Genomic DNA, 17,015 nt, shown 5'->3' with positions numbered 1-17,015 from the left:
CTGTGATGCATGAAAGAGAGAGGGTGGGGGATGGGGGTATGGAAGTATGTGTGAAAAATAAATTGACGCAGCCCAAAGGAATTTGTCTCTGTCTTCTCTATTTCTGCATGGGGGGACAGAGAGGGGGTCACCGATTTAATGAAGCTGCCTTGCTGTGGATGTGCTGTGTCTTGCGACATTGCTTCTGACCCAGGGCAGTGGGTGAGATGCAGGGATGACCTGTCATCCTGGAGGAGCCAAGATAAAGGGAAGGGAGGGGTGGTGAATGGGTGGAAGCGGATTTTATGCCTTTGCTTTTTGGCTACCTCCCTTGTAAGGGGGAAGAAGCCTTTGGTATATGTATGTATACTTTGGGCACCATTTCTAGTATTCTCCTAATGTGGGGTGAGCAGAACAGATTTTGAATAGGGTTGTTCAGTCTTGTAGGCTGCCTCCAAGCTGTACTACTCCCAGTCCTGCCATAGGGTAACCAGTGGACCTATATCAACTGCCATGTGGGTTATGATAAAGGGCTTCAAGAGATCACCATCTCCCATCATTGCCAGAGGATTTTTAGATTTTCTGATTGTGGGGGAAAAAGAATACTGCCACCAAGTATTTCCACTTGAGTCGTAAAAGGCAACAAAAAAGGGACAGAGGATGGGATTAGGAGTCCTACCACCTGTAGCCCCAAAAGGGGACATTCCTAAAAAAGTAAAAGGCATAAGAGGGTCTGGGAGCTTTCCAACCAGTACCCTGAGGTTTGGGTCTTTTAAAGTGCGTGGATGTGGTACAGATGAGGGTAAAAGGGAAGAGATAGGCAGTATGTTTGTGAGAAGAAAGATGGATGCACTGGCTTTGAGTGAAACTAAGCTGAAAGGAAAGGGCAACTGTGAGTTTGGAAGTGTAGCTGGGAGGTACTCAGGAGTGAAGAGGGGACGAGGGAGAGAAGGGGTGGCTATACTAGTAAGTGAAGAGATAAGTAAGCGGGTAGTGGAGTGGAAGGAGGTGTCATCAAGGTTAATGTGGATGAGGGTGAAGCTGGGAAAGGAGATGTGGGTTTTTGTAAGTGCGTATGGGCCTGGTAGTGAGAACATAGAGGAAAGGGAGGCATTCTGGGTAGATATAAATGAGTGCATAGAGGGATTAGGGAGAAATGTCAATGTAGTTGTATTGGGAGACCTAAATGCTAGGGTAGGAAATGAACCAATCGATGGAGTGATTGGAAAGTATGGAGTTCGAGGCAAAAATCGTAGTGGAGAGTTGATGGTGGAGGTGTGTCTTGAAAGAGAGTTGATGATAGCAAATACAGTGTTTAAGAAGAAAGTCAAGTATAAATACACATGGGAGGGTTGTGGATGGAAGGGTGGCAGATAGAGTGTTAATGGACTATATAGTGGTGATCAGGAGTATGGTAGGAAGAGTTAAGGATGTACTTGTGGGGGAATATCAGATCATTTCCTGGTGGAAGGTAAATTGAGTGTGGAGAATAGGTGGAGAAAGAGGAAAAGGGCAGAAGGAAGGGAGGTACTTACAGTGAACTGCTTAAATGAAGAAAAAAAAGAGAATGAGTATAAGAAGTTGAGAGAGGAGTGGGAGAGAGTAAAGGATAGAGTAGAACTAGGAGTGGAGGAGGAGTGGGGATAGTTCAAGGAGGGAGTCATAAGGTGTGCAAAGATGGTGTGTGGAACAAGGAGGGCGGGAGGAAATAGAAAGAAGGGTAGTGAGTGGTAGGATGAGGAAGCAAAGAAGGGTGTAGAAGAAAAGAAGCAGCCATTCATAGATTGGCTACAAATTAGGACGAGGGAATCGTATGAGAGGTACAAAGTAAAGAGAAAGGAAGTTAAGCATAAGATAAAGGAAGCAAAGAGGAGAGCAGATGTGCAATGGGGAAAGAGTATGACAGAAAATTTTTGAAAGTATTAAAAAGCTGTTCTGGAAGGAAGTTAAAAGAGGAAGAGGAGGCGAATCAAGTAGAGAAGAAAAGGTAAAAGGTGCAGATGGAGAGATGATAATGGAAGAGAAGGCAGTGAGAGGAAGGTGGGCAGAATATTTTAGGGAGTTGCTAAATGTGAAGGAGGATAGGGAGGGAAAGGTAGTTGCAGTGGGAAGCGTTAAGAAAATGAGAGTGATGAGTGAGGAAAATGGAGGAGAAATAGGGAAGGATGAAGTGAAAGCAGCCGTTAAGATGATGAGAGCAGGTAAGGCACCTGGTCTGGATGGATGCCATGCAGAATGTCTGAAGAAAGGAGGTACAGTTATGGTGGACTGGCTGGTGAGGTTATTCAAGGTTTGTTTAAGAGAGGGTAGAGTGCCAGAAGACTGGAGGAGTGCCTGTATAGTTCTGCTTTACAAAGGAAAGGGGGATAAGTGTGAGTGTAGTAATTACAGAGGGATCAGCTTGTTGAGTGTAGTTGGGAAGGCTTATGGGAGGGTCTTGATTGAGAGGATTAGGAGAGGAACAGAGGGAGTAATTGGTGAGGAACAGTGTGGTTTTAGGACAGGTAGGGGATGTGTAGATCAGATTTTTGTGGTAAGACAGATATGTGAGAAAGCTATAGGAAAAGGTAAGGATGTTTTTGGGGCTTTTATGGATCTGGAAAAGGCTTATGATAGGGTAGACAGGAAGGCACTGTGGGAGGTACTGCAGATATATGGGATAGGAGGAAAGCTTTTAAGAGCAGTCAAGAGTTTTTATGAGAGTAGTAGAGCTTGCTTGAGGATTAGAAATGGAGAGAGTGAATGGTTTGAGGTAAAGGTGGGACTTCATCAGGGGTGTGTTATGTCGCCCTGGCTGTTCAATCTTTACATGGATGGGGTGGTGCGAGAGGTTAATGCAAGGGTAGTGGGTCAGGGGTTGGAGATGATTAAAGAAAATGGAGAAAAGTAGGAGGTGAGCCATTTGTTGTTTGCCGACGACACTGCGCTTGTAGCAGGATCAGAGGAGGGATTGAGGAAGTTGGTGACAGTTTGAGGTGTGTGAAAGAAGGAAGCTGAAGATAAATGTGGGCAAAAGTAACGTGATGAGATGTACAAGGGGAGAGAGTGACAGTAGGCTGGAAGTGAGTATTAAGGGTGAGAAACTGGAGGAAGTGGATAGTTTCAGATACTTGGGTGTGAATGTGACAGGAAAGGGAGGAGTGGGGGTGGAGGTAGAATGTAGATTGAGAGAAGTGAGTAAATGCCTTGGTGGATTAAAAAGTGTAATGAGAAATAGGCATTTGGGAATGGATGCTAAGAGGAGGTTATATGAAGGAGTGATTGCGCCAACAGCAATGTACGGGGCAGAAACATGGAACATGAGAGAGGAAGAGAGGAGTTTGAATGGGTTTGAGATGAAATGTCTGAGAAGTATGATAGGGGTTAATATTAGGATGGTTTGGACACATGGAAAGAATGAGTGAAGAAAGATTAGTAAAAGAAGTGTGGAAGGCGGAGGTGGAAGGAATGAATATGAGGGGGCGTCCTAGGATGAGATGGATGGGGTGAAAGGGGCTTTACAAAAGAGAGGAATGTTTGTAGAGGAAGAACGGGAGAGGACAGATGATAGGGGTGAATGGAGAAGGGTTGTGTATAGATGAGGCTGTGATGCATGACGGGGAGTGGGTGGGGTATGGGGGTGAGGAAGTATGAGAAGAAATTTGATGCAGCCCAAAGGGATTTCTCCCTGTCTTCTCCTTTCCTGCATGAGGGGACGGAGAGGGGGGTCACCGAATTTATGAAGCGGCCTTGCTGTGGATGTGCTGTGTCTTGTGACACTGCTTCTGACCCAGGGCAGTGGACAGGATGCAGGGATGACCTGTCATCCAGGAGGTGCCAAGATAGGAGGGAGGGAGGAGGGTGGAGGGGAGTGGAATATATGGGAAATGAAATGGGTGGGAGTGATGTCCATGCCTTTTTCTTTTTGGCTACCCCCGTGTAAGGGGGAAAAAGCCTTTGGTATATATATGTACCTCTGGCTCCTTCCCTTACAAGGGAGGTAGCCAAATCAAAGGTCCACACCCAATTTTCTTCCATCTTGTTACCTTCTCACTTTAGCTCCTTGTGGTGAATACCATGTACTGTGGGACTGGCTGCATGTAATTGTGCAGTGTTAATTGCACAGTAACATGCAACTAATGCTTTAGGGACTGCTTTGGGGTACCCCTACAGACTACAGCTACCATTATGTTAGTTAGAGAAAACCTCTACTAGAGGAATAATGCTACTCTTGTAGTGACCATTCCTCCATTATTGTTCTATCATAAAACTGTTCTGTACCACTTCTTTGAGCATATATTTCCATTTATGCCTCTGTCCCCTGTGTTAGGGGTAAGAATTCTGCCACAGCTTCCTATGCAAGTCATAAAAGGCAACTAGTGGGATGGATTGATGGGAATGGGTATCCTGCTCTCCATAACTCTATCCTACGAGAGGTCAAGAGGGAAGATGATTGAATGATTGATTTATGAGTTTTTGGCCGACGGCCAGGCACTGGGGGAAGATGATTGAATATATTGTCAGCCTTAATCTTCTCCCTGCTCTAAGCATCAACTCCCAGATAGGAATCTTACCCAGGAGCACTTTAGTTGGTTTCCCATTAACTGCTTTCAATTCCCATTATGATATGCCTCCCTTTTAGGAAGATGATGATGATGATCACCATCTTCCTAAAAGGGAGACATATAGTAGGAAGATGGCTGCAATAATTCAAAATAGGATTAAAACAAGTAAGGAAAACCTAACCCCCTCCATGATGATGAGTACCGAGATACCTGTATATTTTTCATCACCTCATAATTCCTGTAAACAACACCCTTTTGAGAAACTTCAATACTGTCTCAGCATTTATTTCAGGTACCTTGAAGGTAAACAAATGGAATGATGTTTATGAAATTTATTAACAAGTGACAAGTACAAAAATAGAAAGTCAACCTCTCCACTGAGAGTGCACATTGGAAAAATTTACACTCCAACAATTATGTTATGAACAAGCCACACACTAATTGCAAAATGTAAATATCATACAGTTTCAAGCATAAGACAAGTTATACAGGTGACATATGATCATGAAATCAAAAGTAGGCAAATGTACCAAAAACCATTCCCCCCCCCCCCATGTAAGGTGGGGTGGCAGTCATAGCATACATGCACATCATACAAACCAAAGAACCCCCAATTTACAAGGGGGGTGACCAAGTCAAAGCATACATAACCCCACACCCATCCAAATCCTGTCCATTACCCTCCCATCTTAGTATTTTGTGGATGAAGGGTCATCCCTGTCCCACCAACACATTGCTCAATTCAAAGCCAATGCAGTGAGACACAGCACAATCACAGGGTCCAACAGCCAGAGCTGGTTTACCCCATCACTTCATTATATGGAGATTCTCATCTCTCATAAAAAGATATATATATATATGCAGAAAAAAACACTGGTAAATAAGAAATATAGTCCGAACGTTTTCGTCTATTTAAGACATCATAAAGGGAATGATGATGTCTTAAATAGACGAAAATATTCGGACTACGTTTCTTATTTACTCATTTTTTTCTGCAAATTATATTCACGTGGCATTTGTGAAATACTGCAATACATACATATATATATATATATATATATATTGTTATGAAGGTAAGACAGATGAATGGAAAAGGTAGTAGAGAAACACGGGTTAGAGCGAGAACACTACATTGCTGATGTTTCAACTACAAGTCACTCTGAAGAAGACTTGTAGTCAAAATGTCAGGAATATAGTGCTCTCACTCTAACCCACGTTTATCTACCACCTTTTCCACATATATATATATATATATTATGGACAAGACAAATACATTCCTTTGGGTTGTGTCATTTCTGCATCCATTCACAATCATTCTCCATCCACCCCTATCTTAGTACTCTTTCTTCCTTTCTCAATAGACATTCTTCTTACACCCAATGCCCCTTTACCCCATCAATCCATCTCCTTCTAGGCCTTCTCAAGTTAACTCTATCTACTTTTGCTTTCCACTCTTTTTTTTGCAAATCTTTACTCACTCATTCTTTTCATTAACCTATATCACCTTATAAACAAATACTGTAAAACCTATTTAACCACTCCTCCCATTCCAGCAACTTGGAACTGATGGGTTGCCCTCTCCTGTCACAATGCTCCCAAAAAAGTTCTTCTATAACAGGGCCCAACTACAAGAGCTAGTTTATCCCCCAAGACTCAACCCTCTTCATTCACTCCACTAAATTAAGAAGTTATCTTATACCAAGAGGTTTCTCCCCCTTTACAAGAGATGTAGCCAGCCAAGGCAAGCACCAACTCCTACCTAAATGAAAATATCCTTTCATCTACTCAATTTTCCCCATTTACTCCCATTTTTTGCACTCCCTTTCCTACTCAAAATATATTCATCCAAAGCTCATTTCACTTTCTGCGTCTATCTCATTCTCAGTCTTCCTCTCAAGCTCTATCTACTTCTGCTTTTCACACTTTTTGCTAGTATTTCTTCATTTATTCTTTCCATATATCCAAACCACAGGACTTTTGATTCTACCCTATCCAATAGCTTACCACCATTCTGCTTGTTCCTCACATTTCTCACTTTATTTTCTAAATATCTATCATATTTTTCAAACACACTTCATTTCCCTTATATTTATGCCTCCGTTCCATACATACAATCACTTCCTTTATCATGTAACATTCTCTTTACATTCATTCCTACTTTATTTACTGCTACAAACTAATACTTAACTCTTTCCACTTCTTCAAGTATCTCACCTTTATACTTGCATTCAGTCTGCCACCATCACCATACTTGAAGCTGTAACACTTTACTTTTGCCCTCATTATTTTAAGTTTACTCTTAACCTCCTAAACTCAGTCATCAACTTCTTCAGTCTTTTCTCAGAATTAACCACAAGCACACTGTCATCTGCAAAACAAGTGGTTCACTTTCCATATCTTAATTGAGTGACTAATTAACCACAGAGAACATTGAAAACAGGGAAAGAAGAGTTGTTCCAGAGTATATTATAAAGACTGGTAAAGATACACAGCAGATACACTCATTGGCTTGCAAAAAAGACTTAAATTAGGCAAAGTGTGCAGTGCACTTCATTTGTGTATTGTTATGGAGGAGGAATGATTGAGACTAACATATGAGATCATTTTGGCAAGTGGGTTGGGATACATACATTTCCTGATGTAAATCTGATAGCACGTGTCACAGTTTATACCTCTGAAATCCTAATTGTCTTTATGGACAAAACAAGCAACTGATGACCAAACAATTACATTTTCTATGAAGATATCCTCACTTTCACATTCCAGGGTTCATTCTTCCCAAAGATGAGCACCATATGAGTTGTGGCAACTCGATTATGTGTGACTGGTCACAGTTCCTGGCACCAGCCTGATGTCAGTACCCTTCTTTGAGCCGAGTACCTGATTTTGCAAACCTGCCAAGAAATTTGTTCAGTAAGTTGACAATGCCTCTAGTTTTGTACAAACTATCAAGCATAATTATAAAACCTATTGAATAATTTTATCTATACATATAAAACAATGGGACTAACTATGGATAACTGCTTGTAGTGGTCCTGCAAGATGGTGCTGCCCCATTTTCAAAACCTGTCAACTCCCTCACTTCCACTAGGAGGTGCAACCCTGAGAGGATGACACTCAGTCTCTGGACTGGGCCCAAGATATCTCTCTGTTAACTTCAACTATATTTCTTAAACCTTTTCATATATGGGAGAGCTGACAACTCCTACTACTTGCAGCTCATGACATAGAAACAGTCACACACTAATAAAATAGTCCAAAATTTCTTCCTAGGAAGAGCTGTAAGAAGACCCAAGGACTGCTGTCAGCCACTATGGTGCTGTGGGTTTTCCACTCAGTGAAATTCAAAGCAACAAATATTACTATAATAATCATATAAAACAATAGTGTCTACGAGAGAATTGTCAACCTCTTCTGCTAAACAAAAATTATGCAGTGCCTCACACATGACACACCCACAAAATTAATTTCCCACACAAGAAACCTTGCTGATAAAACAAACAAAAAACTGATATACTAAGAACCATAGAAACCACAGGATTTAGACATCAAAGAGACACTTAGTCTGTTATACCTGTTCTCTCTTGTAGGAGACCCATGACCCATCCATTCAGCCCACAGATCATCCAGCGAAAAGATTTTGTGGAGCTGCCTGAAGTATAGTGGAACAATACAAGCATCCCTTCGGTCAATCTGTCACTCCAGGTCTCTCATGCAGGAGGCCCATAGATTGCAAATAACTAGTTACAACCACTGGGTGGGTCAAGGGAGGAATTGTGCTACTGCCTGCAACTGTTAGTGTGGGGCACTGTAAGAGGAGTTCAGTATCTTGTGTGGTGGTTGCATCTAGGATAGTTTGATTTTGTGGCCAATCCTCTTTGGTGTTGATATGGCTTTAATCTTGGAATTCATTAATGCCTTGAATTTCACCAAGTAAAAAAACTAGTCTTCCTGTGTCTTGCTACAGTTTCTCTGACCCAGGGCAGCGGGTGTGATGCATGGATGACCCATCATCCAGGAGCCAAGAAAAGAGGGAGGGAGTGGATTTATGTCTTTGACTTTGGCTACCTCCCTTGTAAGGGGGAAAAAGCCATTGGTATATGTATATAAAAAACTAGTAGCCCCAGTGGTTGGTAACAGTCATTGGGCCCTCCCTCTCAGGGGAGAAATTTCATAATGTTTTCTGTGTTGTGTTAGTGTGGGAATGTTTCTATGTCTATCTATATACCATGGGCCTCTAACTCCTTATAAGGGTAGTAGCTAGCCAAGGTATGCACTCATTCCCAACCAAAACCCATTGTTTCCCTCTCATCTTAGTTTTTTACGGATGGGGTCATCCCTATCTCCTGCCTCGGTCAGAAGCAATTCAGCAAGACACACCACATCTGCCACAGGGCTGGTTCATTTACACAGCAATCCTCAGTCCTTGTCTCCTCATGTGAAAAAGAGAGATGGGGAGAAATCCCTATGCCTGTATCAAAATATCATCCATACACAACCATTCTCCACTCACACATATAACCTGCCTCTCCCTTCCTTGCTCAACAGACACTCCTCTCTTGCTCTATGCACTTTTCACCCCCCATCCATCTCATTTTGGGTCATCCCCTGAGGTTTTCTTCATTTACCTCTGCTCCCCACACATTTTTTGCTGATCTTTTTTCATTTATCTTTCCATGTGCCCAAACCATCCCATTAACCACTTCAGTACAATGATGCCTACATAGGTGTCATGAGGCACAAGTGGGGGTACATGAGGATATTGGTGTCAGTGTCTTGATTATATATATTTCTGTAGTTGTACACGAGTTACCCCTGGATTCTGTGAACTGGTTTGATCACATTTTCTGAAGTAATACAGCAGTGACTTTATATTTCATAATGTGAGTAGTGTGATGCAAATTACATATGGCAGCCAATGCTGCGTGAGATAATTTGAATTGTACTTAGTGGTTAATCCTTCATCAGCACTATCTGCCAGCTCCCTTTCTATCCCGATTCTCCTCCTCACCTCATATCTCACTACATCCAACCTTGACAACCTGACCATACTTCAGAAACTGCATCTCAAAGACATTTAAACTTCCCTCCCATTACTTTTTACACCTCTTTGCAAACATGTTTTTACTCTTTCCTAACATATATATATACCAAGGCTTTTTTCCCCTTACAAGGGAGGTAGCCAAAAAGGAAAAGGCATAAAATCATTCCCACCCATTCCATCCTTGAATACACTCCACCCTCCCTCTTATCTTAGCACCTCCTGGATGACGGGTCATCCCTGCACCTTGTCCACTGCCCTGGGTCAGAAGCAGTGTCGCAAGATACAGCACATCCACAGCAAGGCCGCTTCATTAAATCGGTGACCCCCCCTCTCTGTCCCCCCATGCATAAAAGGAGAAGACGGGGAGAAATCCCTTCGGGCTGCGTCAAAATTTGCTCACACACACTACCTCATCCCCCATCCCCCCGCCCATTCCACCTCATGCATCACAACAGCATCCATATACAACCATTCTCCATTCACCCCTGTCTTCTGTCCTCTCCCGTCCTTCCTTAACTGACATTCCCCTCTTCCCCAAAGCCCCCTTCACCCCATCCATCCACCTCATCCTAGGACGTCCCTTCATGTTCACTCCCTCCACATCTGCCTTCCATACCTCTTTTACTAGTCTTTCTTCACTCATTCTTTCCATGTGTCCAAACCATCCTAATACTCTTTCATCAACCCTATCTCCCAACCCCCTTTCCACCCCTGTTCTCCTCCTCACCTCCTCATTTCTCACTCCATCCAGCCTAGTAACCCCAATCATACTTCTCAGACACCTCATCTCAAGTGTACACCTACGTGATGTAACATTAGAAAATTAAATATCAATTTTATAAATCATAATACATACATACATATACCAAGGCTTTTTCCCCCTTCCAAGGGAGGTAGCCAAAAAGGGAAAGGCATAATAACACTCCCACCCATTTCATCCCTAAATACACTCCACACCCCTCCCACCCTCCCTCTTATCTGAGCACCTCCTGGATGACGGGTCATCCCTGCACCTTGCCCACCGCCCTGGGTCAGAAGCAGTGTCGCAAGACACAGCACATCCACAGCAAGGCAGCTTCATTTAATCGGCGACCCCCCCTCTCCGTCCCCCCTTGCATATAAGGAGAGGACGGGGAGAAATCCCTTCGGGCTGCGTCAAAATTTACTCACACATACTACCCCACCCCCCGCCCATTCCTCCTCATGCAATCACAACATCATCCATATACAACCATTCTCCACTCACCTCTGTCTTCTGTCCTCTCCCTTCCTTCCTCAACAGACATTCCCCTCTTCCCCAAAGCCCCCTTCACCCCATCATAATACATCAACGTAATATAAAATTTTCTTGGCAGAAATCAATAACAGAAAAGGTTGCTAAAAGTGATACACTTATGAAAAGAGCCAATGGGGCTGCTTGGGATGTCATCTTTGTTTAGATGTGGTGGTCGAAGAAATTAAAGTATGATAAATTCATCTATTCTAACCTAACCTTTTCTGTCGTACTCTTCCCCCATTTCACATCTGCTCTCCTTTTTTCCTCCTTTATCTTATGCTTTACTTCTCTTCTTTTTTCTTTGTACCTCTCATATGTTTCTCTCATCCTATTTTGCAACCAATCTGTAAATGCTTGTTTCTTCTCTTCTACATTCTTTGCTTCATCATCCCACCACTCACTACCCTTCCTTCTCTTTCCTCCCATCCTTCTTGTTCTACACACCACATTTGCTCATCTTGTGACTCCTTCCTTGAAACATCCCCATTCCTCTTCCAATTCTAGTTCTACTATATCCTTCCCTTCCTCCCACTCTTCTCTCAGCTTCTTACACTTCTTTTCTTTCTCATTCAAGCAGTTTATTTTAAGCACCTTCCTAACATCTGTCCTTTTCCACTTTCTCCATCTATCCTCAACTCTCAATTTACCTTCCATCACAAAATGAACATGTACACCCAAAACTTTTCCTTCACTTCTGGGTACCACAGTATATTCCATTAAACCCCTATCTACCACTCTTTCATCCACCACCCTCTCCCATGTTTACCTATGCTTGACTTTTTTCCTAAACAGTGTTAGCTATCATCAATTCTCAGAACACATTTCCATCATCAACTCTACACTATGATTTTTTCCTGGCACTCTACACTTCCGAATCACTCTGTCTATTGGTTCATCTCCTACTCTAGCACTGAGATCTACCAATATCACTACATTGACATTTCTCCCTAAACCCTCTATGCACTCATTTAAATCTATCCAAAAATCCTCCCTTTCCTCTACACCCCTCTCACTACTTGGCCCATCTGCACTTACAAAAACCCATATCTCCCTTCTCAGTTTCACTTTCATCCACATGCTTACCTATCTCTTCACTTACTAACATAGCCACCCTTTCTCTCCCTCATCCTCTTTTCACTCCTGACACCCTCCCCACTACAATCCCAAACTCGAACACACCCCTTCCTTTCAACTTAGTTTTATTCAGTGCCAATACATCCATCTTTCTTCCCACAAACATACTGCCTATCTCTTCACTTTTACTCTCATCTGTACCACACCCATGCACATCAAAAGATCCAAACCTTTACCACTTCACTACGGGACTTAAATCTCGCGGGCAGCAGCCAATGCCAGCCGTACGACGTGTCGTAATAATACTCGCATCATAAAATATAGTCACGGCTTATATCGATCGTTCTCTCTTTCACCCGTGAATTTTGAAAACCACAGAGAATGGGATTAAGAGCACATTAGGGAGAATGTAAAAACACAGGGGTGACTATAATAAATATAATCAAGACACCGATATGGCAGCATCGCGAATCCACGTGCTCCTCATGACGCCTACGTGTGCAGCACTGTATGGAAGGGGTTAAGGTTCTGGTTGGAAAACTCCTCCCAAACCCTCTTATACATACAATAGCCACCATAAGTTTGGATGCAATAATGCTGACATCAATACTTATGCCACAAATTGGAAGTCCCTCGCACTCAATATCCCGAGTAAACCAGAGATCTTTTTTTTTGTATGCCTGGCTACCACCAGGGCATGCAGCGTTTCCAGGCTCGGTGCTGTTCAAGATTCAACAGAAGGAGGATTACATTTCTGGAGCTCTGTGCTTTGCCTTTGATTTTACATAAATTCTCTGTGGTTTGATGTCTGTGTTGCCAGCTATGGGTAGTGGACATGAAATCGAGTGTGACAAGATTGCTGCTATAGTGACCCTGTTTAAGGCTGGGCATTCTGTTAAGAAAAACTCTGAAAACATAGGAGTTATAATGCATTCAGTGCAACACTGGTTGTTGAGTTTCAAGAACTGGGGGGAGGGGGGGCATCACTACCTACCCCATGTCAGCACTGTGGCAGACCCAGGAAACTCACACCACACACTTTAAATGTTATTAAGTGTGAGATAGACAAGTCTCCTCGTAAATTTGCTAAACAAATTCAGCAGGAAAACCCTAGATTATTAGGTGGTGTGTCTCTTCACACAGTACAACACTGCTCCCCTCACACAAAACCACTCCTTTTGTTCCCCTCTATTTCACATTCCACATAATGTCGGCATTTCAGCACTTCCTCCTTGAAACATACCCATTTTTTCAGTACTGATTTCTCCTTTATCATTCATTACATTCAATAATATCAATCAGCAATCTACACACCACTCTTGTTCCCTACAATTCCACATTCAAGTCTACACCTCAGCACTTCCTCCTTGAAATATACCCATTCTTCCTATACTCCTGTTTGTCCTTTATCTATCATTATATTCCATACTTCTCTTATGCTTACCTAATCATCTCTTTTTAATTCAACTTGCTCACTTTCAACATTTAACCTCCACTGTCAATTTCCCATCCACTAAATAATAATCAGGCAATCTACCTCCTCCTCCTATAAATATATTTACATCCAGAACTCTTCTAATACTCCTTTTCAGCACCAAACAGAAAATACAAAAGATGTTCTCTTACACTTCATGACTTCCACCCATTTCAAACACCACTATGAATTTTCTTCCTTGAGTGACCTATGAATTAATCCACTGGCCATGGCCAAGTTCCTCTGGGCTGTAAGTCTGCATAAGAGATACATATCTATGGAATATTTGAAAATTCTTTCCACTAAACATACCTGACTGCAAGGCCTAAGCATTACCCTCTGCCTGTTTGGTGGCGATGGATTTTTCCTTGTTTTCAAGGTCACACATTTTCTCCTTGAGCATACTATTTTCTTTCTCTAATTTTTCTATTGTTTCTTGCATTTCTTTGACCTGTAAATAAGTACATTATCATAATTTTCTAAGCCTTCAATGTCAACTATTCTAACTTTCAACCACATTCCAGCATTACCCAGCTACCATATTACAACTTCATATTATCCTAAGCTCCACCTGCTGCTGTGCAATATTTCTTTCAAGTACTATACCTTTTCTTCCAACATTTCTAGTTGATGTTTCTCTACCACTACAGCTCCAAGAGCAGTTGTGACATACTCAAGTGCATCCTGTGGCTTCTCGGGTTTCTCATACAGATCCACAAAAACCTTGGTAAGAGCTGACATCACTCCTGTTTTCTCCATATAGGTACGGAACTTCTCTCTTTCTGAATCCATGCTCTAAAAAAGGAGAGATATATTAAACATGCAATAGTAGTAATTGCGTAGCATAGACCCTGAGATGACTTGACACCTGGTCTTTAAGATTCGAAAGGGAAATGATAAGATCAGGTGAGAAAATTTTCAGACTGAACGAGAATCAAACAAGAAATAATGGTCTCAAACTGTCAGGAAATAGATTTAATTTGAAAGTGGGTAGGAATAACTTTGCTAACCATGTAGTTAATGAATGGAATAAACTTCCTGCAGAGGCAGTGCAATGTAGTTCAATTTGAAGCTTTAAGATTCATTAAGATAAACACCTAAGCAAGATGCTATAATGCCTGTCATTTATCTTATATTATTTATTTATCATTATTTATCTGTCCATTTATTATCATTTAATAATTTACCTGTTTGTTTATTTAACTTTAACTATTCATTTTGTTTTTACTTATCATAATTTTTTGTATCTGACCTAGGTATGGACCAAAAGGTCTCTGTTAGCATGCTACTCCTTTGTAATCCTTACATCTTACATAGTGAAGATCAAGAAGGGGAAAAAAAAAAAAAATGAATGAAAGCCTACAGCCCAAAGTTGCTGGAAACAGTCCTTCACAAGTGGGAAGAAGCTTTATGGTATCTAGATAATTCTTACAAATTTTCTATTCATGAAGTTTATGAATATATTTTTGGGCAAAAGTTGTATTATCCCTTCTAGTTAAATCTAGACTTACTGGGATGGGAATTCAAGTGGTCCGAGAGGTCATCTATATTTCCCATATTCAATATTGTTTGTATTTTCCCTTCTAGTTAAACCTAGGCTTACTGGGAAGTGGTCTGAGAGGTCATCTATAATTTCCCACATCGTCTGTATTTGTAAGGATGGGGAGCATATTGCAATTTCAGGGGATGCTGTTTGTTGGTTATATTGAGAGGATTGCCTTGTGGGGGTGGTGGCTGTTACAGTTTAATATGTTTAAGTTGGGGAATTGTTCTAGTATCTTGTTCCCTCGTATTTCTGCTGCCTGTGTACTAAACTAGTCTTTGATGCGCTTTCAGATCACCTGTTACCATAAGTTATGTAAGTATGAAACACTGGAAAATAGATGGGACCCTACGTACGATCATGAGGCTCCTTTTCTGTATACTGTTCTACAATTAGGTAATTACCCCCGTTTATCTAACCTTACCTCCTACCTAGCCTTGCTACCTGACAGTAATGATTTAAATTGTCATTGATGTTTTCTAATAACTGTACCTGGAACAAAAGGAAGAATTCCGACAATTGGGGTTCTTCAAGAGGGTATTTGTTGAAGAAAAATAGACAAATCTACTGCGAAAACAATGCTGCTATATTCCTTCATAAAGAGGTTTTCATATACTTCCTGCCAAGAATACAGTGGAAATGATCTTGAGTTACTTGTTCACCTTACCATTATAGTTATTCCAATTCCAATGTAGAACGCGTGTTTTCAGATATCTTCAATGTTTGAATCAGAAAAATATACACTGCTCCATGAATCTGATTAGTTGTAACTGAATCTGAAATTCCAACCAAAACAAATGATCAATTCAAGGAAAACTCTAATGGAAATAAGAAGTACAGTATAACTAACAGATGCATACAAATATATGTTATAATCTGCCAATTTTGTCTTACGATAACACCGGCCCGACTTCCTCCGATATGTTTGTTTTCATTGACTGATTCAACGCATGCGCAATTCTCGTGGACTTGGTGCTAGTAGTTCCCTGCAAAGACTATATGGTTTCCTGAAATGCAGAGATAAATAGCAGACTGCATAATTTACTCCATTGAGAAAACAAAATAAAATAATGATGATAAAAATAATAAATAAATGGAACCTGTATAACCATCCCATTCCTTGCTTCCGTTTGGAATCACGTTTTAGGGATTTGAATTTCCCACTGCTAGCATGTAACATTTTATTGTATTGGTAATTCCGGTTGTCACGAACGTTGATGAGATAGGTTGATGAAATTGATGGCAGTCATTATTTGTGCCACCCAGTACAAATGGGGTAAACAGAGAAAGAGAGACAACAATCCTTTAGCTACGAAGAATCAAAGACTGATCACAATTGTTGGAACTTTTAATCTGAACTCCATTGCAGTGTTGCCACTGTGATCCATGCCAGTTCCCACAAATGAGTGAGTTTTTTTCCCACAAAATTCCCACAAGGAAATCTGAATTCCCATATTTTTTTCCCACAAAAAAGGAATTATTATAAACACAAGTAAGTTCACTGCAACATATATTTAATCAAATTCTAAACAAAAATAATGGTAAGCAGTTATAATAACAAGTTTACTTTTGTATGAAAGATATATTTCAGAATAAAAATAAAGTATTGTCTTTTACATTGAAATTAAGTTGTAATTTCTTCTAAAACTGCATTGAAATTATAAAAAAAAAAAAAATCAAAACACAATTTCATTCTATGTCTACTTCCAAATAAACAATATCTTGATTTTCTCGTGTTTTTTTTCAGCCTTAGCAAAAAAGTTCTACATGTCTTCAGTGGGAATAAAGTCAACACAAGATAAACCCTGAAGAGACAAGCCATACCTAATTTGCAAAATAGCCTCAACGGATTTTACACTAAATTTGTTCCTTTTGAGTGCACGATGTTCATAACCGAAAATACCCTTTCCACATTTGCATTTGAGAAAGGCAAAGACAATAATGCCAAGGCGAAGGCATAAATATTAGGGAACTTCCGGTTACCTGCAGAATCTAGTTTTTCATATATCTCTGCCCAATATGCAACACTGCTTTCCAAACATGATTTTGGCCATTGCTCAAGGTTAAGTACACCCCATTCA

The 17,015-nt window shown here is 41.0% G+C and overlaps 1 protein-coding gene across 1 annotated transcript; it reads right to left on the bottom strand.

Annotated features, from left to right (window-relative positions):
• Positions 1 to 4,840: 4,840 nt before the first annotated feature.
• LOC143018514 (c-Myc-binding protein-like) lies at positions 4,841 to 15,951 on the bottom strand. Its single transcript, XM_076173920.1, has 5 exons — positions 15,829 to 15,951; positions 15,602 to 15,710; positions 13,998 to 14,186; positions 13,704 to 13,842; positions 4,841 to 7,417 (listed from the first exon to the last, which is right to left on the bottom strand). Exons 2-4 carry the CDS (start codon positions 15,602 to 15,604, stop codon positions 13,717 to 13,719), a joined length of 318 nt encoding a protein of 105 aa, XP_076030035.1. The 5' UTR covers positions 15,605 to 15,710; positions 15,829 to 15,951; the 3' UTR covers positions 4,841 to 7,417; positions 13,704 to 13,716.
• Positions 15,952 to 17,015: the final 1,064 nt, after the last annotated feature.

This window comes from Oratosquilla oratoria, chromosome 35 (genome assembly GCF_046742065.1).
Source record: "Oratosquilla oratoria isolate Oo_2021 chromosome 35, ASM4674206v1, whole genome shotgun sequence".
In the NCBI taxonomy this organism is placed as follows: Eukaryota; Metazoa; Arthropoda; class Malacostraca; order Stomatopoda; family Squillidae; genus Oratosquilla; species Oratosquilla oratoria.
This window is presented reverse-complemented; position numbering and strand designations above follow the sequence as displayed.